We start from the raw sequence: 24,769 nt of genomic DNA on the forward strand, positions 1-24,769 counted from the left end.
GTGCACGTTTCAGCTTGTCAAAATACAAGAGGAAGCAAGATCTGCTAAATGGCCATTACTTGACCATATAAAATGTCCCATTTTTTCCATTAATTTTCTTATGGATTTTTTCTGGGTAAGAATATCCAGGAAAACTTGGAATACAAGCAACCAAACAGCCCCACTCCCAAATCCCTGATATTTTCCCTCCCAATCACCCTCTTTCTCTGTCGCCCCCATCCACCCTAATCTTCGTACACTCCTTCACTTACTTGGCCTAAAACAGAAAATCAATGGAGAGAGCCGCGCTGCTTCGCTCCATAACGTGTTCTACGCTCGCCTGCAACAGATTCTTCCTCCTCTCTTCTCATAGGCTATCTCTGCCCTCCGCTTCCTTCTCTTCCTCTCTCTCTAGCAGTCACCACCGTCCCTTTGGCACCCTCACTAGACGCTCCGTGCTCCGCCGTCACTGGCGATTGCTCCCCAGCTCCTCCTCGATTCCATCTACGCGATGTTTCTCTTCACTCTCCCCGAAAGCTATCGCCACTTCGCCAGAGCAAGCCTCTTCAGGTGGCATTGCTTATTCTTCGCTTGTCCATGTTCTTAAACTCGCGATTTAGCCTTAGAAACTCGTTTTCGAACTTAGGAGGCGTCAATTTATAAGTTTGAAATTTGAATCTTTTGATTCTGTTTTGGGTGAAAATCGAAACAATGGAAAATTCATTCAAGTAAGACAATCCGTGGTAGATTTTGAGCTGAGGCGAGGTCATGTTTTTAGTTTCTGCTGATGAAACTCAACGACTCAAGTGTTGTCGGAATTCTATTTTTCGCAATTTTTTTTTTCCATTTTCTCGAAAATGGTCCTTAGAAACTTTAAGGAGACGAGCCTCTAAATATGGTTAATCGGTTTTATGCTTGTAGATGCTGTTGGAAGTCAAGATGATTTAGCTGAGAAGTACGGATTTGATAAAGTCTCAGAACAGTTTATCCAAGAATGTAAATCAAAGGCTGTGCTTTACAAACACAAAAAGACTGGTGCTGAAGTCATGTCTGTATCCAATGATGATGAGAACAAGGTTTTTGGGATTGTTTTTCGCACTCCTCCGTAAGTTACTGTGTTCTACGCTTTTGAAGTTTTCTCATATTTTGTATGCATTGGAACAAGACATTGTTAATTTAATTTGGACATTATCGAGTAGCATTGCTAGAGGACTTTTCTTTTATGTGATACCAAAAGTTCCATTCATTTTTGTTAGGGGAGTTGAGAAAATAGGGTTTCATTAAACCCCAACAGATGGCCAATTTGGTAGAAAATACCACAGAAGCAACTCAAGCAAGTGCACCCGTATTCTCTTATAACACCAGAAGGAAAAATAAGAAACCTGTTGTTTTGTGGATATCATATAAAAGGGTGAGAAAAGAACTTGTAGAAAAAATTTAGCAAACTTTTTTTTCCCCATTTTTCAATCAAGTCATAGTATATGAAGCAAAAAGAATCCACATTCACATAACAATTTTTAATTTCTATAACAAAAAGCAAATTGGAAAATTATAAGTTTTTTGGTTGAAAGTTTGGTAACTGACTTTAAAAATGAAAGACATACCATCTTTCACCTTGATTCTCTACTTCAATGGTTTGGTTACTTTTTCCTATTTTAAATAAGCAGTGGAGAAGTCCTTTTGGGTTGATACCTCCATTATAAAAAATTTGGGAAAGGCCAATCATAGGACTGCTAAACATGATAAAAACAATGAAAACTTATAGCATGGATATATCTTAGTATTTTTTTTGTAAGCATGTAATTTGAGTATTATTTTGCCTCTTGATTTTTTTTTTTTTTGGTTTTAACTTCCAATGAGATTCAAAGATTTGTTGTTATTTTCCTATTTTAAATTGGAAGAAAGTCCTTTAATGACATGCAAAGGATAAATGTTTGTTACATGCGTGTGCCCTGATATTTTTCTTGAAAATCGGGAGTAACTTAAAAAGGCATTTGACATCTGGGTACCAAGGGAAAATGTATCCTTCTTTATGAATTAGAGGGGCCAACTGATATATAAAAACAGGAGCAATAAGAAGGAATTGTCTTTTTTTAGGGTTTTGGGATGGCCCCGTTTGTGCCCACCTCCCTTAGCCCTTGTTTTGATTCATTGGTTTTGTTGTCAAATTTTGTATTTAAAGATGTTCAATAAGGTGATGAACTGACTTCAATATTTTGAGCAATAACAAGATGCTGAATTTTCCATGGTGGTCCAAACAACACCATGGTTAGGAAAGATTTTTAGTGTGAGCTATTGGGTCTTTTCGGTTTAACCTACCTGAATTGGTGCATGGGCGGAGATTTTAATGTCATAAGGAGAAGTTCAGAAAAATTGGATGGTTCTAAGTTAACACCTAGTATGAGAGATTTTGGTAACTTCATAAGAAAGTGTGAGTTAATTGATCACCCTTTAAGAAATGGTTCTTTTACTTGGTCAAATATGCAACATGCCTCGGCGTGCAAGAGATTGAATAGATTTCTATATTCAAATGAGTGGGAGCAAAATTCTCCGCAAAGTCTACAAGAAGCTCTTCCTAGATTGATATCGGATCATTGTTTGATTGCCTTAGACGCTAATCCATTCTAGTGGGGGCCAACTTCGTTGGAGGCAAAAATCTAAGGTGTTGTGGGTAAAAGAAGGGGATTGTAATTCAAAATTTTTCCATAGGGTGGCTAATGGCAGACACAATAAAAAATGTATAAAGGCCTTAGAAAATGAAAAAGTAGCAATTCTAGATAACATTGACAATATCTCAGCGAAGATTTTGAATTTTTTTGGGAAGCTATATGCGAGCCCCCCTGGAGAATCTTAATTAAATTTGTCACCCATTTCGATAGAGAGTGCTTCTAGGTTGGAACGTTCCTTTATTGAAGAAGAGATTCATCAAGCCATTTTCCAGTTAGATAAGGATAAAGCTCCTAGCCCTGATGGTTTAACTATTGTCATGTTCCAAGAATGTTAGGATGTGATTAAGGAGAATTTAATGAGGGTGTTCTCAGGGTTTCATAGAAGCGAGGTAGTTAATAAGAACATGAATGCTACCTTCATTGCCTTAGTGCCCAAAAAAAGTTAGACGAAAAGGATGTCCGATTTTAGACCTATCAACTTGATCCCTTGTTTGTATTAGGTCATAGCCAAAGTCTTATTAGGGCGGTCATGAGGTTTTCTTAATGAAACTATCTATATCATACAAGGAGCTTTTGTTCAGGGAAGACAAATACTGGACGTTGTGCTGATAGCCAATGAGATAATGGATGAGAAAAGACGATTTGGAGAGGAAGAGGTAGTTTTCAAGATTGATTTTGAAAAGGCTTATAACCATGTGAATTGGGGCTTTCCATACTTTGTACTTGAAATGAAGGAGTTCAAATTTAGATGGAGGACTTGGATGAGAGATTGTTTATCCTCTTATCTCTTTTGCAGTTCTAGTAAATGGTAATGCTAAAGGTTGGGTCAAAGCTTCTAAAGGCTTGAGACAAGAGGATCCTTTATCTCCATTCCTCTTTACCATTGTAGCTGATGTGCTAAGTAGATTGATGTTGAGGGCTAAGGAGAGTAGGTGATTAGAATGATTCACTATTGGTGAGAGTGTGACTATTGTTTCCCACTTGCAATTTGCAGACAACACCATCTTTTTTTCAAGAGCCTATCTGAAAGAATTGGAAACTCTTAAGATAATTCTATTAGTGTTTGAGCATATTTTTGTACTTAAAGTCAATTTAGAAAAGAGTGCTCTCTCTAGCATCAACATTGATCTAGATCAATTCAATGGTATGACAGTGGTCCTTGATTGCAACGTGTTGGATTGACCTATTCCCTATTTGGGACTTGCATTCAAGGGGAACCTAAAGGTAGGTGTGTTCTGGGATCCTGTGATTGAGAGAGTTTCATGAAGATTAGATAGGTGGAAAAAAACCTATTTGTCTTTAGATGGGAGGATAACTCTTATCCAATTGTGCTTATCTCATATTCCTAGCTATTTCCTTTTCATGTTCAAGATCCCTTCTTTAGTGACATTGAAAATTGCAGAGGTATTTTCTGTGGTCAGTGGTTAGGGAGCATAAGCGAGACCATCTCGTTAGTTGGGACTTAGTGTGTAAGTCTAGGGGGGAAGGGGGATTAGGGTTTGGGAAGATTTCTGTAAGGAATCATGCTCTGTTAGGGAAATGACTATGAAGGTTTCTTAAGGAAAGTCATACTCTTTGGCATTGGGTTATTCTAAGCATTTATGAGACACATACTAATGGGTGGGATGCCAACACCAAGTAGTCACATCGTTGTCCTTAAAAGGCCATTGCATAAGTCCTTCAAGATTTTTCTAGATACACTTGGTTGGTGGTGGGAGATGGGACAAGAATTCGTTTATGGGAAGACTTGTGGTGGAGGGATCAACCTTTGTATTCTTAATTCCAAAGTCTATTCAGAATTGTCACAGTTAAAAACTTCACTATTTCATTTGTTCTTGGGTTCACTAATCCTTTCTCTTGGAATCTAAACTTCTATCACAATCTTTCGAATTTTGAGATGGAATTGTCACAGTTATCTCCGTCTGGTCTTAATTCGAGAGCCTGGTTCCTATCTTGTTTAGGTTAATTTACAATAAAGTTGTTTTTTTCAATCTTGTCCAATCATACCGATCCAATTCCATCATTCCCTATTGATTTTGTTTGGAAATCATAAGCTTCATTTAAGGTCAAATGCTTTGCCTGGTTAATGGTACTCCAGAAGGTAAACACCAATGACATGCTACAATTGAGAAGATCCTACAAAACTCTCAGTCCTGATGTTTGTTTGTTGTGTATGGAGAGTGGTGATATGGTAGATCATATCTTTTCACACTATCCATTGAATTTGGAACTATGGCATAGACTATTCAGCTTGGTTCATATGGATCGGGTTCCTCCTAGGAGTATATGTGACATAATGCTTATCTCAAATAAAGGATTGGGAAGTACCAATAGAGGTAAGGTGTTGTGGCAGTTTGCTTGTCTTGCTCTAATGTGGGTTGTGTGGTGGGAAAGAAATGCTAGGATTTTTTGGGACAAGGCGAGAGAGGGTCTTTGGGACATAGTTCATTCTTAGCCTCCTTTTGGGCCTCTTGCACCACAACTTTTAAGGGTATTCCCCTTAATTTGATCCAACTTGATTGGATGTTGGTGTGTAGTTCCAAGGGTGTGGATTAGCAAGGATAGATTATTTTTGTGTATTGTCACATGGGACATGGTTTGTGGAACCTCATAGTTGTATAGATTTACTTGAACTTTGGAGGTTCCTACTTTCTGTTTGTGTAGTTTTTAGTGGATCTCCTATTGTACTTATTTTTACTTACCTTAATATACTATATTGTTGTTTATCATAAAAAAAAATAAAAATTAACTACTGAATGAGTTCGCCATCTTTCCCCTTTGCTCCATTATCTATTGAAGCTCTTTCTTTGGATTATTTACTTGAAAGCTTTTTAAAACAATTTTCAAACCATTTTGAATGAGTTTCTTTTTCATTTTTTTTTCCCATGGAACCAAGAACAAGTAATTCTTTTCATGGATTTGTAAAAGGATGCAAGGAGAAAGATGATTATCCTTCGCTAGACATACAACTTCACCAAGATTATCCTTCACTTGATATAACATTTGACCAAAAAGTGGAGAAACTAAACAAGGAAAAACAATGAAGTGGCTTGAACCAAAGAATACCAAATGAATGGATTGAAACTTAAAAAGATAAAACTTAACGAGGTAAAAACTCTGTACCAAAACCATCTAACCAAAAGGCTTCATGTTTGAATAGAAACATCTCTAATTGGTTGGTTGAGTGAGTAATCCAATAGTAGGACCCTTAAATTTTGGCTAGACCTAATGTTTGGCATAAGAAACTTCATACTCCCACAATCCTTGCTTTTCCTCGGTCACCCAAGAAATGATAGTACTAGAATTTCCTCACTTAAATGTTGGACAAAGAATTAGCCAAACTGAAGCTCCCCAAGAGTGTTTGGATCTCTCCCTTTGTAGCTGAACCCACCCGAACTGGTTTAGGAAATGCTTTGAATGGTAATTTCCCATTGCTCTCATTGATACTTGGGCCAGATGGAGAAGGATATTCTTTTGTTCTCAAACCAATTTCCAGCTGAATAGAGTGAGGAACCATACTACCATCATGATCTCTTATCACTTTGCAAATCTCTAGCTTTTCTGGGACTGCAACCATCAAAATTTTTGCTTGTGGACACTTGCTAAAGGAGTCTATACTGAGCTTGCATCTCCACCATACTAATCTCTTGGAAGAATAAACAAGGTCTCAATCTAGCCGGATCAAGTATCAAAGGACTACCAAAAAAGGCATCTTTTTAATTGAAGCCTAAAGTAAAAGAAAAAGAGCAGTCTCCTAGAGAGCTGTCATTGCCTTCCATCTATCTTAAAAAATTCCAATGTTCCTCTCAAGGTAGATTGCCAAATTAAAATGAAGCAAACCACAACACTCTACTTGTGGAGTGTCATTTAAATTATGGCTCTTAGAATAGGGTCAGGGTGTAATGTCAAATGCCATAAAAGGTTTGACATACCCTTATTAGACACTCATTGGTTTTTTGATGAGATGGTCAAAATCCAATTGTGAAATATTATTAGAGGTTAAAGATCATGGGTTCAAGTTAGGGAAGCATTATGTTGAGGGAGGGATTATTGGGGTGCAACAATGTCACTCTTAAACTTGGGGACAAGTTACCTAAATAATGCCTCTTAGAATAGGCTTGTGGGGTGCAAAATGTTATAAAAGGTTTGACCTACCCTGACTAGGCACTAATTGATTTTCAAATGAGATGGTTAAAGTCTAATCTTATAAACATATCAACTGTGCTTCTAGGAGGAGCTTATTCAATCTCTACAAGCCCTGTGCCAAAGCTCTAAAGCAATTGAGCAATGAGGAGATTGATGATCCATTAATTCACTATTGTCCTGTCACATAGTACATCTATTAGGGATGAAGACCTTGCCATGACTCCTTAATTGCAACATGTCATTGGTATTAATCTTTTTATTTGCCATGAGCCAAGCAATTGCCTGGATACTTTCTTGCTTTCATTTTTTCTCTTTGATAAGAGCATTACTTTCTTTCTCCATTGATAGTTATTCAATATCTTATCATTTCCCTCAAACCTAATTGTTAATGCAGGAAGGATTCTACTGGGATTCCCCACATACTGGAGCATAGTGTATTGTGTGGATCAAGAAAGTATCCTTTAAAAGAACCATTTGTTGAATTATTGAAAGGGAGCTTGCACACATTTCTAAATGCATTCACATATCCTGATAGGACTTGCTATCCAGTTGCATCCACAAATACAAAGGTAAAAGGAGTTGGATAGTTGTATAAAATGGGAAATTTAGTTATGATAATCTGGTTCTATTTTCAAACTCATCTTTGACTATTATTTTCTAAACAGGATTTCTATAATTTGGTTGATGTATATCTGGATGCCGTCCTCTTCCCAAAATGTGTGGAGGACTTCCAGACCTTTCAACAGGAGGGTTGGCATTATGAGCTGAACAATCCTTCAGAAGATATATCATATAAAGGTTACATTTTGCTCTTTAAAATAACTCCTTATGTCGAAAAAAGATGGAAGAGAGAGAGCGAGAGAGAGAGAGAGAGAGAGAGAGAAAGAGAGCGAGACAGCCAGATCGAGGGAGTCTGAGTGCGATGGAGGCGAGCGAGGGTGTCTGCGACCAAAAGAAGGCGAAGGAGAAGAGCGAGGGTCCTCTCGTCCGAAGGAAACTGACGGAGGAGAGGGAGGGCTTCTGCGACTGAAGGGGAACGAGACCACTAGAGAGAGGGAGTCTGAGTGCGATGGAGGCGAGCGAGGGTGTCTGCGATTTCAGGAAAGCGAAGGAAAAGAGCGAGGGTCTTCGCGTCTGAAGGAAGCCGACGGAGGAGAAAGAGGGGTTCGACGACTGAACGGGAGCGGGGGAGAAGATCGAGGGCGCTCGAGTCGAAATGAAAGCCCAGAGGGAGCGTCCTGCTCGGGGCACCGGGATAACTCTAGGAAGAGCATCTTCAGTGTGGAATCGAAATCTTTTGAGGTCGAGGTAGAAGAAAAGAAGGGCAAAACTCAAGTTGTGGTGGTGGAGAGAAAAAAAGGGATCTCGTCGTGGGTACGGATGGGAATAGAGAGTCTAGGGTTTTTTCTTGAAGGGCTGGTCCAGTGCTGTAAGGACACGAGTGTGGGGAAATGGCGTAGAAGCTGGAAGGAAAATGGAAGGGCGTACTCCATGACGCGTGACGAAAACAGAGGCGGATGCTTCATAAGGTTAGGAGTGGTGGATCTGGAGGGCAAAAATGCCAGTATTTTCATCCCCAAAGGGAGAGGAGCAGTGGGGGGATGGACTTCAATGGTAGAGTCGCTAAGGAGTCTGGGCTTTGAGAGGAAAGGGGATGAGAGTCAGATAAAGGAGGCGCTGCTGCTGAAGCCTATCACGACGAAAACCTTTGCGGAGGTAATCAAACAGCCGATGAGGAAAGACCGAGCAGTGATCAAGGTGGCGGTTAGAGAGAAGGAGATTAACAGAAATTTGGACAAACTGAGGCAATGTTTGGTTGGGTCCTGGAACCCTAAATCAGGGAGAGGGGAAGACATGAAGACCTGGGGGACTCTCTTGGCGAGAGCTTGGGAGTTGAAGGGTAATTTGGGTATTGCAAAACTGGAGAGGGGAAAGATTCTGCTAGAATTTGAAAGAGTGGAAGAATTGAAGAGGGTCCTAAGTCTCAGAAGCATTATGGTAAGGGGGGTTTCTATCAGTCTGGAAGAATGGAGGCCCGAGACGGGATGCATGCCGGAAAAGGAAAAAAGGCGTGAGGCTTGGGTAAGAATCGTGGGCCTCCCGGTCTCCCTTTGGGACCAGACCATCCTGAGAAGGATAGGGGAGGAGTGTGGGGGGTTCCTTGCAGTTGATTCTCAAACAGAGAAGCTAGAAGAGCTACAGTGGGCGCGGATCTTGGTTAAGATGAATGGGGAAGAATTACCCAATGCGGTGGAAGTATGGATTGAAGAGTTGTGCTATGTGCTAACTCTCTGGTGGGAGGTCAGGCCGGTGTTGAAGGTAGGACCGGCGGGGTTGAGAGGAGTGAAGATTGCAGCAGCAGTTGAGGTTGGGGGCGAGGCTAGTGCACGCGCGAATAAGCGCGTGATGGAGAAGGGGGGTGGCACTAGGATCGAGGCACTGCAGAAGCTGGTAGATGGGACGTTGGGGCAGTCTGGCGGGTCGGGGCAACCTGTGGATCCTCGCCTGGGTGGGCCGAACCAGAGGGGCCCCGCCAAATCCCCTGGGCGCCATGACTGGGAATCTCCTGGGCCTGATCCACCGGATCTGGAGGCTGGGCCGTCACGGGCTGGGTCGGCTAGGCTGTCTCATTCTGGGTCACCTTCTTCTGGGCCGTTAAATAGCAAGGATCTGGAGCGGGCCAAGCCATCATTTGTGCCTGGGCTGGATTTAGGCCCGGCTAGTGAGGCCCGCACTGGGGTTTGGACCGGTCCAAGTCTGCTGAAAGGGCCAGATGCAGGAATTTCTTCTTTTTGGTTGAAGAGCAAGGAGGATATGGAGGAACCATGTCCTGTGGAAAGTCCAAAGACTGACGGAGCCTTATTGGAAGAAGCTCAGAGGTATGGAAACTCATCTAGCCTTGGTGAATTATTGGTTCCGGCTGCCTTGTCTTCTTCCCCTCTTTTTTCTGGTCGGACTCCATTGGGGGAGTATTACGACTTCTCTGGGGCTGGTTGGGAGGTAGCCCAGAGAGACTCTCAGTGCCGCATTGTCAATGGGCTAGGGTCTATGGAGCATGGGGCAGCTCCCAACTGGGAGTTGATGGAGGTCAGCAATGGCAGCAATGGAGAAGGTGGAGGGGAGCTATGTCTGATCCGTTCAGTGCCACAGGAAGACAAAGGATGGGAGGAGGTTGATTGGGAAGACAGTGAACTGGCCAGATTCAGTAAATTTCTGGGGTTTTCGACAAAAGGCTTGGAGAAGGAAATATTGGACTTTTTGGTTAAGATCAGAAAAAGGAGGGAAAAAGTCCACAGTAAAATTCTTCTGGACAAATCAAAATTTGAAAGGGAGCTAAAAAGATTAGAATGCTCCATTAACTATGAAAGGGGGAATAAGCTGAAGAGTGATATGCAAGAAAAAGGGGAGCAGATGTTGGAAGTTTAATGAAGTTAAGGCTGCTAATTTGGAATGTGCGGGGAGCTAATGATAGCTCTAAGAGGAAGGTGATTAAGGCAATGATTAGGAGTCAAAGGGTGGACCTGTTTTGTCTTCAAGAGACAAAAATTCAGTCGATGTCTGAGGGAGTGGTTAGGAGTCTTGGCTCTGGGAGGTTCTTGGACTGGGGTGCTTTGGATGCTAATGGCTCTGCGGGTGGTGTGCTGATTTGTTGGGATAAAAGAACCTTGGAAGTGAGTGAGATGGAGGTGGGTCAGTTCTCTATTTCCTGTAGGATTAGGAATGTGGAGGATGGGTTCGTCTGGCTTTTCACAGGTGTTTATGGGCCGTTCTCTAGGGAGGATAGGGAGGCATTTTGGGGAGAGTTAGGGGCAATTAGAGGCATCTGGAGTGACCCGTGGTGTATAGGGGGCGATTTTAATGTCACCCTCTCACAAAGAGATAGGAGCAGTCAGGGAAGGATAAGTGGTGTAATGAGAAGATTCGCCCAGATTGTAGATGATTTAGAGCTTATTGACCTTCCGTTGCAAGGTGGGGTGTTCTCGTGGAGTGGGGGTAGAAATAACCAAGCGTGGGCTAGATTAGATAGATATCTTGTAACCCAAGACTGGCTGGATAAATTTTGTGGGGTTGTTCAATGCAGATTGTCGAGGCCCACATCTGATCACTTTCCTATTATGCTGAAGGGTGGAGGGTTAAGACGAGGTCCATCGCCGTTTAGGTTTGAAAACATGTGGCTGAAAGTAGACGGCTTTAAGGACCTTCTCCGGGAGTGGTGGCAGGGCACTGTGGTGAGGGGGAAGGCCAGTTTTAGATTGGCCTCTAAGCTGAAGGTGATGAAGCAGAAAATCAAAGAGTGGAATAGGGAGGTGTTTGGCAGGCTAGAAGTTAACAAGAATTTGGCTCTCCAGCAGGTTGAGTTCTGGGACAGGGTGGAAGGTGAAAGGTGCCTGTCAGTAAGTGAAACGGAATTGAAAAAGGAAGCTAAGGAAACCTTCAAGAAGTGGGTTCTTTTGGAAGAAACCCACTGGAGACAAGCGTCGAGGGAGTTGTGGTTGAAGGAAGGGGACAAAAACACAGGATTCTTCCATCGGATGGCCAATGCCCATCGTAGAAACAATTCCATGGACAGAATCAAAATCAATGGGGTATGGAGGGTTGAGGAGCAGGAGATAAGGGAGGGGATTGTGCAAAATTTTCAGCAACTTCTCACTGAAGTGCCAAGTTGGAAGGCGGATATTGAGGGGCTGCATCTCCCAAGACTAAACCCCTGTGAAGCTGAAGGACTGGAGGTGCCCTTCACTGTGGATGAGATTCACTCTGCCTTGATGGACATGAATGGAGACAAAGCTCCTGGGCCAGACGGGTTTACAGGGGCTTTTTGGCAAACGTGTTGGGAATTTGTGAAGGAGGAGATCTTGGAGCTGTTTATGGAGTTTTTTGTGCAAAAATCTTTTGCAAAGAGTCTCAACACCACCTTCTTGGTCCTCATTCCTAAGAAAGGGGGAGCGGAGGATCTTGGGGATTTTCGGCCAATTAGCTTGCTAGGGGGGCTGTACAAACTCATGGCCAAGGTGTTGGCTAACAGATTGAAAAAGGTCTTAGGAAAGGTAGTCTCTTTGGATCAGAACGCGTTTGTGAGGGGGCGGCAGATTTTGGATGCATCTCTTATAGCTAATGAGGTGATCGACTTCTGGTACAAGCGCAAGGAGAAGGGGCTGATCTGCAAATTGGACATTGAAAAGGCCTACGACAACATCAATTGGGATTTCCTTATGAAGGTCTTAAAAAAGATGGGATTTGGGACTCGGTGGATGGAGTGGATGTGGTGGTGCATCTCCACTGCCAAGTTTTCTATCTTGGTTAATGGGGTTCCAGCAGGTTTTTTTTCGAGCTCCAAGGGGCTGCGTCAGGGTGACCCCCTTTCCCCCTATCTCTTTGTCTTGGGTATGGAGGTGTTGAGTGCGCTCTTGAGAAGGGCTGTTGGGGGGGGGGGTTCGTCTCAGGGTGCAGCCTTAGGGGTAGAGGGAGGCCGGATTTGGAGGTTTCCCATTTACTCTTTGCGGATGATACAATCATATTTTGTGAAGCTAAGAAAGAGTATCTAACCGCTTTAAGCTGGATCTTGGCTTGGTTTGAGGCAGCGTCTGGGCTAAGAATAAACCTAGCTAAAAGCGAGTTAATCCCTATTGGAGAGGTTGAAGAAATTGAGGAGATGGCAGTGAGCTTGGGTGCAAAGTGGGAGCTCTTCCCTCAGTTTATTTGGGGCTGCCCCTTGGAGCCCATCACAAGGCTATATCAATGTGGGATGGGGTAGAAGAAAGAATGAGGAGAAGATTAGCTCTTTGGAAAAGACAATACATCTCTAAGGGTGGGAGAATCACCCTTATCAAGAGCACCTTGGCAAGCATTCCTATTTATCAATTGTCCCTTTTCCGGATGCCTAAGGTAGTAGTGAAAAGGCTTGAAAAAATGCAAAGAGACTTTCTTTGGGGAGGGGGGCGAATGGAAAGGAAAGTACATCTTATTAATTGGGAGGTGGTGTGTACCCAAAAGGAGAATGGAGGGCTTGGTTTACGGAAGATTGATCTCTTTAATAGAGCCTTGTTGAGTAAATGGATTTGGAGGTTTGCCTTTGATGAGGATATGCTGTGGAAGAAAGTGATTGGGGTGAAATATGGTCAAGAGGGCCTTGGGTGGAGGACAAATGAAGCTCGGGGGCGTTTGGGGTCGGGGTTTGGAAGGAGATATTGAAGGAGGCAAATTGGTGTTGGGATAACATAAGTTTTAAGGTGGGCAAGGGGACTAAGGTAAAATTTTGGACGGATCTCTGGTGTGGTGAGGAGGTGCTGTCCAGAATTTTCCCCCAATTATACACTTTGGCGGTGAATAAAAATGCAACAATCAACGAGGTTTGGGACTCTAGCCTTGGTCAAGGGGGCTGGAACATCAGATTTGCTAGGGACGCAAATGATTGGGAGCTGGATTTAATAGGAGCTTTGTTTAACATGTTGAGGGACGTCAAGATCTCCCAAGAAGAGGATTTGGTGGTTTGGAGAGGCGGAGGTAAAGGTATTTTTGGAGTTAGACACGCGTACAAGCTGCTGGCTGCTCCTAATACCCTTGCCTTCCCGGTTAAATGCATTTGGGTGAACATGGTCCCTACTAAAGCTGCCTTTTTTGCTTGGGAAGCTACATGGGGGAAGATCCTTACTTTGGATAGGCTCCAAAGACGAGGGTGGCAGCTTCCTAATTGCTGTTTTTTGTGCGGTTGTGAAGAGGAAAGTGTAAATCACATTATTTTACATTGTATAGTGGCTAGGGTTCTTTGGGATATCATTCTTGCCTTATTTGGTGTTCATTGGGTGTTCCCAGAGACGGTCTTACAGTTTTTATTTAGTTGGAGGGGCTCCTTTGTGGGGAAAAAGAGGAAAAAAATCTGGAATTCCATACCGGTGTGTATTTTTTGGACGGTTTGGAAGGAGAGAAATAGGTTAGCCTTTAGGGGGGGCTCGTTAGACATACAGAAACTCAAAAATTATTTTGTTTGTAATTTGTGGAGTTGGGCTAGATTGTACATGGGAGAGGAGTCCTCTTCGCTTTTAACCTTTTTGGAGTGGCTAGCGGCTTGTTAAGGGCCGTTTGGGGCTGCTTGTTTTTGTTGTTTTTGGGGTGTGGCTGCGTTTGTATACTCCCTGTATGCTTTATGGCGGTTTGCCCTTTAATACAAATTGTGCTTACTTATCAAAAAAAATATAAAGGTTACATTTTCTTACAAAATATAATCAATCATCAAATTTTCTTGCTATCAGTGGTTTTGGGCAATATCTCAAATTTTCTGGTTATATTGGGGCAATGTTTAATCCTATAGAATTCATCCAAACCATTATGGAATAATTTATTTTGTTTTCCCCTTTTTTTAGTCTGATTGATTTTACATCAATTACAGGAGTCGTTTTCAATGAGATGAAAGGTGTTTACTCACAGCCCGATAATATATTAGGTCGGACAGCTCAACAGGCAAGCTTTCTGTTCTTTTCCACTTAATTAATTTTCATATTTGAATGACAAATTTGCCAGTCATTAGTCATTCCTAAGATCCTAGTGAGCAAGAGAGATAAATGTGGCATTAATTTTCATCCATATGTATGGACTTTGAGCATCAAATATATTTAATTTGTTTTTTCCATTTAGTTCAATGTTATTTTCCTTTTACATTGATTATGTGCCATATGAAGCACGCAAAGCATTTTCTTAATTTTCTGGTAAGCAGCAGAAATATGTGCTTAGCAAAACCTTTCTTGCCCAGCCCATATGGGATACTTATCCCCTCTCATTTATTCAAAAAGCTTATTGACTTGTTTAAATTTCTTCTCAACTTGTCCTTCTTAGTAAACTTTAATCCCACATTATATGAGACTCTTTTTCTCCTTTTTTTTCCTGCCTCTATGCAATACTATTTTACTTTCACATCCTTAAATCATGTGTTGTGAATTCAATATAGATGGTTTCCTATGGAACAAAGAATTTTTCTAGAAAAGAATGCATAGATGGTGTGTGTGGCTATGGTGAACTGTTTACTCATCCCAGAACAAAACTCCATATTTTGAAACCAGGACTGGATGGATACTGCTAGAGAACCAAATAGAAGAACCCATTGGTTCTGTTCTTAAGTTGAACATCCTCGACTTGCACCTCTGTAGCTATTAAAGCACATTGTTTGTTATTTATGCTTATCTTACTTGGATATTCAACCTACAAAGGTCAGCATTTTGAGTCTATGAATGGTCCGGCTTACTAATTTGACAACTCTTTCATGAAAATGCATCTGATATATCTATCTTGGTTGTATTTATGATTTCTACTTATAACTTTGGCTCAGGCTCTGTTTCCAGACAATACCTATGGTGTTGATAGCGGAGGTGATCCAAAAGTTATTCCCAAACTCACGTTTGAGGAATTCAAGGTTTGTGATGGTGCATCTTATGAACTTTGCTTTTTCCAACATGTTTCTGTACATTTCTTAATTTCCAATGTGGTAATTTTGCTTCTATAAGTTGATCTCATCTACACAGTTGGCACCTCTATTTATTAATAATAAGATTAGAATGGGTATTATGGTTTGTTAATGCGACTTTTCATTGTTTCAGCTGTTCATGCCACTTATAATGGATGTCAATGAGGCTCTTTAGTCCTCAGTAGCTTGAAATCTATAGTAATTGATATAATTGTTGCATGTTAATTGAGGTTCTAAACTACTGGTTGATATTTTGTAGTTAATATCACATTGAACTGTAACTTATCATTGATGAACTTTCCTAGAAATTAGTTGGCATTCACCTTCCATGTTGGCTATTCATTGATGTTTCTTTTTCTTCTTTCTTTTTCATTTTCTCCTGAAACAATCAGTAAGAATGTTTCAACTTCATGGAGTAAAATGTCAATATTTAGAATTTAATTATGTAATTGTTTTGAAGGCTTTTTGTTAGATATGAGAGTCATCCTTCTGTTCAAGAGAGGAACTTTGATTTCTTTCACTATTTTTCATTTTAATCTCATTCCTATAATAACAGTTTGATGATAATACTTCTGAATAGATTGCTCTTCACATATTTTGCTTCTTGTGGTTTTCAATTCAAGTTGTTGTTGCCCACCCTTGAAAAGTTCTAGGCAACTCTTTTTTCTTTTCTTTTTTTGTTCACATATGCATTAAGATTTTGTGTTATTGATAATTATTAATTTATCTCGTGTCTTTAAAACAAATTACAGGAATTTCACCGTAAATATTACCACCCTGGCAATGCTAGGATATGGTTTTATGGAGATGATGATCCAAATGAGCGGCTACGCATCCTGAATGGTAATTCTTGTCGATTGACTTAATAAGAAATGATATCTCTTTCTAATGGGGAGAAAAACAAAGAATAAGTGATATCTCAGCCGTTAGTAACTACATATATATGGCTGTACACCTACGCTTCATGTTACCTATTTGATGCTTCCTCTGAAATATAAGGGGCTATTTAAATTTGTTCCAATGTGAAATAATGCAATGCTACATTTGCAAAAGAGATATTTCAGAAGGTATGACTGCAAAAATCAGCTGTCTTTTGCAAACTAGACTGAAAAAGAAAGGGCAGAAGTGGATGCTTCACCTATGGCTTGTTCTTATTTTGCTGTCACAACTGAAATGGTTAATCTTTGAAGCATTAACTGTTTCCCTTTCCAGTTATATTAGTTTAAAGAGGTAGGGTATAGGGTTCAATTAATCTTTAACATCATACATCCACATACTGTGTTAGCTGAATACTAAGTTCTGGACTGTGTAGACAATTATACGCTTCCCTCTTTTCTCCTCTCCTTTTGGTTTTGTTTGTTTGTTGTTTTTTGTTTGTCCAGTTGTTTACTTACTTTTATATATTTTGTACAGAGTATCTAGATTTGTTTGATACAAGTCCAGCTTCCAGTGAATCAAAGGTTGAACCACAAAAACTATTTTCAAACCCAGTCAGGATTGTTGAGAAATATCCTGCTGGAAAAGGTGGTGATCTGAGAAAAAAGCACATGGTATGCCTTAATTGGTTGCTCTCGGATAAGCCGTTAGACTTGGAAACTGAACTTACCCTTGGGTTTTTGGATCATCTTATGTTGGGAACTCCTGCTTCTCCATTGAGGAAAATTTTATTGGAAAGTGGTCTGGGAGATGCTATTGTTGGTGGTGGGATGGAAGATGAGCTCCTTCAACCCCAGTTTAGTATTGGGTTGAAGGGTGTTTCTGAAGATGACATTCATAAGGTAGAAGAATTAGTCATGAGTACGCTTAAAAGTTTAGCAGAGGAAGGCTTTAATTCAGAGGCTGTGGAGGCATCCATGAATACAATTGAGTTCTCTCTCAGGGAAAATAACACTGGATCATTTCCTCGTGGCTTGTCCTTGATGCTTCGCTCCATTGTGAGAGATTTTTCTTCCTTTTTCTTTTTCCCCTCTCCCCAAACTGGTTAACCTTTTTACCTTTTATATGTATTTACATTCTTATTTTGGTGTTTACGTTGCAGGGGAAATGGATATATGATATGGATCCTTTTGAGCCATTGAAATATGAGAAACCTTTAATGGCCTTAAAAGCGAGAATAGCTGAGGAAGGTTCTAAAGCTGTGTTTTCTCCTTTGATAGAGAAATACATCCTGAACAATCCTCATTGTGTCACTGTTGAAATGCAGGTAATCGTTTAGCCTAGAAAATGGTCTCCTCTTATTTTTATGTGATATTTTACTATATTAAATACCACTGGTATTTTGTGTCAGCCTGACCCAGAGAAAGCTTCTCATGATGAAGCAGTTGAGAGAGAAATTCTGGAGAAAGTCAAGGCAGGTATGACAGAAGAAGATCTTGCTGAGTTAGCACGTGCTACACAGGAGCTACGATTGAAGCAGGAAACTCCTGATCCACCAGAAGCTTTAAAAAGTGTACCAAGCCTTTCTCTACTCGACATCCCCAAGGAACCTATCCATGTTCCCATAGAGGTTGTCCAAATCTTATATCCTTGTGTTTGAGCATCCTACATTTTTTCCCCTTGGTCTAGAAATCTTTACTGACCTTATGTCTACTCATTGTAGATTGGAGTCATCAATGATGTCAAAGTTTTGCGACATGACCTCTTCACAAATGATGTCCTTTACACTGAGATTGTCTTTGATATGAGTTCACTGAAGCAAGACCTTCTTCCCTTGGTACCTCTTTTCTGGTGAGATGTTGCCTCCAACATGTAATTGTTGTCATTTTTTTTTTCATGTCCTGTTGTTTACTCTTTGCTTAGGTGAACATTTACAAATAGGAGATGTTAGGTTTCTTGAACCTCGACTTCAAACTAGTGCAGAGTCCTCTTTTGTCTGCCATGTAGTGCTGCTACGACTTTAGGAGTTAATATCCTGGGGGTTGTCCACTAATCTCTCTCATTATAAGATGTTAACATTGTCAATTTCTGTTCTTTTTATAGGCAAACAAAAAGGATATGCTCAGGTTGTGAATTTCTTTGCATGTTATCCTTTCTATCTTTGTTAAAATTACATGATCCCTCTTAAATGAAAGAAATAGGAATAGTAATTCATATCATATTTGATAACAAAACTCAGCAGGGCTTATATTTGCCACTTAGCTATGTCACAGGCCATGTCTTCTATTAAATTATGGGTTTCTGGATCACCATGTCTTTTCCTATGTTCCTATTCAAAGTGCTTAATAAGCTTTATCTTATCCTTATAGTGCCTTTGGCTTGAAGCAAACAGTCCATGTTGCTGGTGCAATCATTGGCCTGTGTTGCACATGACCAGAATCTTAACTAACTGCTCTTTTCATCATCTTCAATTGATACTACCTCAAGCTTAACATGAACTTCACTTTTCTATACTATTTTGTCTGATCAATTGCCCTTTTCGACTTTCTTATTTTGGCTAGGTTCATTTTATCACATCTTTCTTAATTCTCCACTATTTTGTCCTAGAAAATTTTTCCTAATATAATAGATATTCATTGATCTCAAAACATTTTAGAAGTACTTCTCTGGTTATCTATCCATCTACAATTCTGTGGCCAAAAGTCCATCCAATTTAGCTCTCCTCATGTATATCTCTAGGTGATATTGGCCAAAAGTCCAAGTGAACAAAATATATCTCTAGGTGACATTGCTAGGCCTTCAATTTTCATTATTCCCTCAGTTTTGCCTCTGACTTTACTTCAATTTATTCCATATATTCTTGTGTAAGAGAAATTTGAATTTCATATATACTATGTTGCCTTGCTGATGCATCAATTTTGTGTCACTAAAGTTTCTTTGCATAGTTTGAACCTACTTTGGAGCCAAGGCTTAAGGTGTTGGGGTGTGGGGTGGAAAACCAGGAACACCCACCTCCAATGAAAAAGGAGTTACATTTAAAGCTTTATTCTTGCTCTGGATCATGATTAAAACTATCTTGTGAGCAAAAACATACACCATGGGCCTCTTATACAATAGGATGAGTTAATTCATCCATAACCAATGTAAAAGAATTGGGTTCCTGCTGGTTATCGATGCAAGCTTATTGTGATTAGAAATTTTCTGCTCTGTAAGTTGTTCTCCTACTAGTTGCGAATCATCATGGATGTTTTGCTCATATCAAAATATCCACTTGACCTGCTTTATTTTTTATAAAACCCTCCATCATCTATTTAGTGGGTCGTACTTTTCTTCAATCAATACTTGAGTTCTCTATTCTCTCTTTAAATCTTTCTATTGGCTTCCTGGAGCCAACTAATCTTTTGATACTTTTTTGTTTCATGTCTGCATTGTTCTTCAATTGGTTGAACCTTTCAACACTAATCCTGATTTGACCAGGTAATAATGGTACTAAGGATTTGTTTAGTTCACCAGTATCTGTGTTCAGGAGTGAAAATTGTTTTTCTAGAAGTGAATCTTTGGAATGTGATGAGTATGTGATTCTCATTTTAGCGATTGATTATGTCCGTCAAGTTTTATTCTCATTTTAGCGTTTGGTTATTTTAGGAATTGCTCGAGAATTATGCAATTCTATATAACAGCCCTCCAAAAGAATATTTTTAAAAATTAAATTTATTTATATATAAGAAGAAAGTAAAAATGCATTGTCCATTTTGTTTCTGTTCTCATTACATAGGAATGAAGAAATACCAAGTCTTACATGAGTTGAAGGTCTTCTGAACTTTCTGGGGTCATTCCCAAAAAACTGAAAAATCTAAAGCTATATGCACTCCAGACATAGTAACATACTTGGAAATAAGATATCCCTAGTTAAGATTGCAGCTAACCAAGTGCACCCTAAATGAAAAGGGATAAACATTTATCTAAACAATAGAATCTAGAGATTTAATTCTATTTGTTGCATGCTTGTTTGGCAAAGATGATATGGATACTACCAACATTTAAAATTTACCATCCAAATCTTTTTCACAGTCAATCTTTGATGGAGATGGGTACAAAAGATATGGACTTTGTGCAACTAAATCAGTTAATTGGGAGGAAAACTGGAGGAATATCGGTTTATCCTTTCACTTCGTCTGTACGGGGGAAGGAATATCCTTGTAGCCACATAATTGTTCGGGGAAAAGCCATGGCAGGATGTGCAGAAGACTTATTTAACTTGGTAATGTATTTTTTTTTTCTTTTCCTTTTTTGGATGTAGAGTCAGAACTATGATTGGAAAAAGGGGTTGAAAGCTAATACATGTTTGAGGTAAAAATATCATGTATTTCGTATTGGAGCTTTCAATGTCAAAAACTATACATTTGAATAAGCATACATACGTTGAGAAGTAGGTGAATTTTCTCCCTCTATGTGCAAATATGAGTGTTCTAAAGTGAATTCTTTGGTGCTGTGAAATCAATTTAAATCATTTTTTGGCCGCATGGCCACTATCATAGCTACAGGTCTTGTTGTGCACCTGTGTAAGAACTATGATCTTATTGTTTGCTCACAAGGGTTCCTTGATTTATGCATCTAGGCCACTCTTGAGGCTTACTATGAATATTGATAACCACAATAAGAGATTTTTTTTTTTTAATCAGAAACCACAATAAGAGAACTTCCTGTGTTCAAGTGTACCATTGGTGGTTATATATTATATGATGATATTTCCTTAAGCTATTTCTTTATGTTCTCATTGAAGTTGTAATTTACCTTTCAGACAAGTAGTTGGAGAATAATTTCACAAAGGTGCTTCATGCATGTTGTATATTGTAGGTTAATTGCATTCTTCAAGAAGTTCAATTCACAGACCAACAACGTTTTAAGCAGTTTGTTTCCCAAAGCAAAGCAAGAATGGAGGTATACATTAAAACAATAGAATGATTGTCACATTATTGAACCATATATCTTCAACTATTTAATTTTTATATTTCACATTTATTTTCAGAACCGATTAAGAGGCAGTGGCCATGGAATCGCAGCTGCAAGGATGGATGCTAAGTTGAATACTGCAGGGTGGATTGCTGAACAAATGGGTGGTGTTAGGTTAGTATATTTGTCTTGTTTTCAAGAAATTTGTCTCATGGCTAACCTTTGTATTCTACAACTACATTTGTCATTATTTCAACATGTGAAAACTCTGATCCAGTACATTCCTGGACTTGAATGCTTCAGAAAGATTTTGTGATAGTTTTACATTAATCTCAGCTTTGTTGCAAAATATGTGAATGACATGTGAAAGATTTTAATCTTTATTAGAAACTTCCTTTTTTGTGTGAAAAATCATTTAAAGTTGGCTACTGGAACTTTGATGGGACTAATTTAGTTTGCATATATGGTGTTTTACTTGTAGTTATTTGGAATTTCTGCAAGCTCTTGAAGAGAAAGTTGATCAGGATTGGATTGGGATCTCTTCATCTCTTGAGGAGATCCGCAAATCCTTACTTTCAAGGAAGGGTTGCTTGATAAACATGACATCTGAGGGAAAAAATCTTATGAACTCAGAAAAATACGTTAGCAAATTCCTTGATTTGCTTCCTAGCAGCTCTTCTGTTGAAAAAACTACTTGGAATGGTCGACTCTCTTCAGAAAATGAAGCTATTGTGATACCTACTCAGGTGAAATAAATGTTTTATTATATTTTTTTTCTCAGTTTGCTTGCTTTTACACTTAATCATATTCATTATCTTTACAGGTTAATTATGTTGGAAAAGCAACTAACATATACGACACCGGTTATCAACTCAAGGGCAGTGCATACGTAATTTCAAAATACATCAGTAATACATGGTTGTGGGATCGTGTGCGAGTTAGTGGTGGGGCCTATGGAGGTTTTTGTGATTTTGACACTCATTCAGGTACAATTTTGTGTTAAGATGTTTTGTCATACGAATTTAATTGCTAAACCCGCCTCTAAGCTTTGGATCATTGTATAGGGGTATTCTCCTTCTTATCTTATCGAGACCCAAACTTGTTAAAAACACTCGATGTATATGATGGAACTGGGGATTTTCTACGTCAATTGGAAATGGATGATGATACTCTCACAAAAGCAATTATTGGGACCATAGGGGATGTAGATGCATACCAGCTACCTGATGCCAAGGGTTATAGTAGGTAAGGGTCAACCCTTTTTGTCTTTTGTATGGAATATTCCATATCTATTTATAGTAAATCATCTGGATGGAGGAATTTTGCTACTTGTATAATGAGAAAACCTTTTGGCTCCCTTCTTTAAAGAAATAAAGGCAAAAAACAAAATATGATACGAATTATCACTTATTGGATGTGCAATTCTAACATGACATGCATTCTTTTATATACATGCGTATGATTCAACCATTCTAATTTGTGGAAAAAGGAGATAGTCAACCTTCACTAATAATTTGCATTTATTCATTGATTATTTTCTTGGGTTCTCATTAGTTTTTTGTTTTCTCCTATCACACTTATAAATGCACATGCTTTAGCAAGTTAGCATCAACAAAATGAAAAGAAAACCAAAATCATGTCTGTCAGGTATTTAATTTTTGTGTTTTTTTTTTTTTTTTGGTTGGAGGAGGGAGGGTGGTGTATTTCGAAATCTCTCTTAGGTTTTCTGAAATATCAATGGTATTCATGATGTTTGAATGTAAGCATTCCTTACCATCCTTGTGTCAAAGGGCTGCTGGGTATTTATGAATAAAAATTACCACTTCAATCAAATTAATAAATGTTTTTAGGACAATTAATCCAAATAAAAAAATTAAGTGCATGTTGATGGTATTGTTTTTTCACATTTGTATTAGGGGCATGCAATATAAAGTGGTCAAAAACCTCATGGGAGGTTTCTGTGTTTTTTCCTTTTTACTGTTTCATAGCATATTACAAATAAATGTTTACTGTTTTTTCAGTTTGTTACGATACTTGTTGGGGGTAACAGAGGAAGAAAGGCAAAAGAGACGTGAAGAGATATTGTCAACCAGGTAGAAAATGTTCTTCAATCCTATTATATGTTGTTATCTTATCTACGTAAGGGTGCCCAACATCAAATACTTTTGCAGTAAGGTTGAGCGTTTCCCCTAACAATAAATATTAATTAGCGTGGATGGTTAACTAGAGTTCTTATTGGATCTATATTCTTCCCTAATACTCCTGAAAGAGCAATATCTGAACTATGTTTTGAGGTGCTTCCACGTATCAGATTACATTGTTTTTATAAACTTATTTATGAACAAAGTCATTTTTAATATGTACTGTTAAGTCTAAAACAATGTTGTGTTTACAATTAGCATCCAAATGACATTGGTTTGCTGATGTTTGAATTGTAAATCTTTGTCCAATATTTTTATTTCTTATTTTGTTTCTCTTTCCCCAGTTTGAAGGACTTCAAGGAATTTGCAAATGCAATTGAGGCAGCTAAACATAAAGGGGTTGTGGTTGCAGTAGCATCTCCGGATGATGTTGATGCTGCAAACAAGGAGCATCCTAACTTCTTTAAAGTGAAGAAAGCCCTTTAAAACTCCAAAAAATGTTGCAAAGGCAAAGATTCTCTTACCGGATATTCTTTTGTTCTGTAGAATACAAAATTCAAAAGTGTTTTTCCAATTTTTCATAGCAATAAATAAATGATACTGTAGCAAAACATGGGATAGGACAGAATCCATGCAGCTTGAAATGAACAGTTGTATGGGGCTTAATATTGTATTTTAGCAGTACTGCAATTTATGAACTCCTAAATTTGAGCTGGAAATTTGTAGATTTCTTCTACTTTTACCCTTTTTTTATATGATTAAACATATTAGCTCTATCAGAAAGCCTTGTGCAGTTCCACAAGTGGTAATGCTCCTTGAGAAAGCGTACTAAAACAACCATAGAGGTGATTCTCCTGTAGCTGTGAGGCATTCCTTGTTTCTGTTTCAGTATAACACATACTTGGGACTTGATTGTCATTGTTTGGTTATTCTACATTCATCTGAACTAAGAAAACATCTTAGTTTAACAGACTGGAGGAATGCTCTGAGTCGTGTACTCTCGGATAGAACTGAACTTACAGCACCAAATCCAGGCACTCAGGTACACAGAAACTTTGTTGATTTTTCCTTTTTTCTTGATACGATCTTAGATGCTTGGTATCTCTCCAACTGGGGCCTTTTCCCAATTTGTCTTTTTAGCCTCTAAGATTCTTAGTCAATGTCGGTAGTAATTTGATGCACATAACGGAAACTGGTTATTACAGAGAAGCGTGTCGTTGTTGTGTTTTGCTCCCATGCAGGAGTCTAGAAGTTCTGCTGATATCATATGGTACACAATTATTGTATATGCATGTCGGTTTTCAGTGTTGGATCCTTCACTGCTAAACATGTGCACATTCGTAGTTTTTAGTTCAAAAAATGCAATCTGTACTTGAGATAGTGTGATTTTGGGTCTGATAGCACAACATCTTCTACCTATGTTACAGGATATTGTACAAATTTTGAATCTACCATCCGATAAAAAGGAGAAATTTATCGATGTATCTTAGAAAGGTCCCATATCCAAACATGATTGATACAGCCAAGAGTACATGCTAGTTGAAGTAAGT

The 24,769-nt window shown here is 39.2% G+C and overlaps 1 protein-coding gene across 1 annotated transcript; it reads left to right on the plus strand.

Annotated features, from left to right (window-relative positions):
* Positions 1-163: 163 nt before the first annotated feature.
* On the plus strand, positions 164-23,955 carry LOC117911741 (presequence protease 2, chloroplastic/mitochondrial-like). Its single transcript, XM_034826156.1, has 19 exons — positions 164-549; positions 901-1,084; positions 7,189-7,363; positions 7,460-7,592; positions 14,182-14,252; positions 15,115-15,198; positions 16,002-16,092; positions 16,663-17,183; positions 17,288-17,452; positions 17,537-17,755; positions 17,849-17,976; positions 20,197-20,386; positions 20,983-21,066; positions 21,155-21,252; positions 21,560-21,824; positions 21,902-22,064; positions 22,143-22,323; positions 23,100-23,171; positions 23,564-23,955. Exons 1-19 carry the CDS (start codon positions 273-275, stop codon positions 23,703-23,705), a joined length of 3,243 nt encoding a protein of 1,080 aa, XP_034682047.1. The 5' UTR covers positions 164-272; the 3' UTR covers positions 23,706-23,955.
* The last annotated feature ends 814 nt before the right edge of the window (positions 23,956-24,769 follow it).

Source organism: Vitis riparia, chromosome 3 (genome assembly GCF_004353265.1).
Source record: "Vitis riparia cultivar Riparia Gloire de Montpellier isolate 1030 chromosome 3, EGFV_Vit.rip_1.0, whole genome shotgun sequence".
Classification (NCBI taxonomy): domain Eukaryota; kingdom Viridiplantae; phylum Streptophyta; class Magnoliopsida; order Vitales; family Vitaceae; genus Vitis; species Vitis riparia.

Coding starts and splice junctions, on each gene's coding strand:
- LOC117911741 (XM_034826156.1), top strand. CDS start 273: ATGGAGAGAGCCGCGCTGCTTCGCTCCATAACGTGTTCTACGCTCGCC. Junction 17,453..17,536: donor GTGTCACTGTTGAAATGCAG/GTAATCGTTTAG, acceptor ATTTTGTGTCAG/CCTGACCCAGAGAAAGCTTC. Junction 17,756..17,848: donor CTATCCATGTTCCCATAGAG/GTTGTCCAAATC, acceptor TACTCATTGTAG/ATTGGAGTCATCAATGATGT.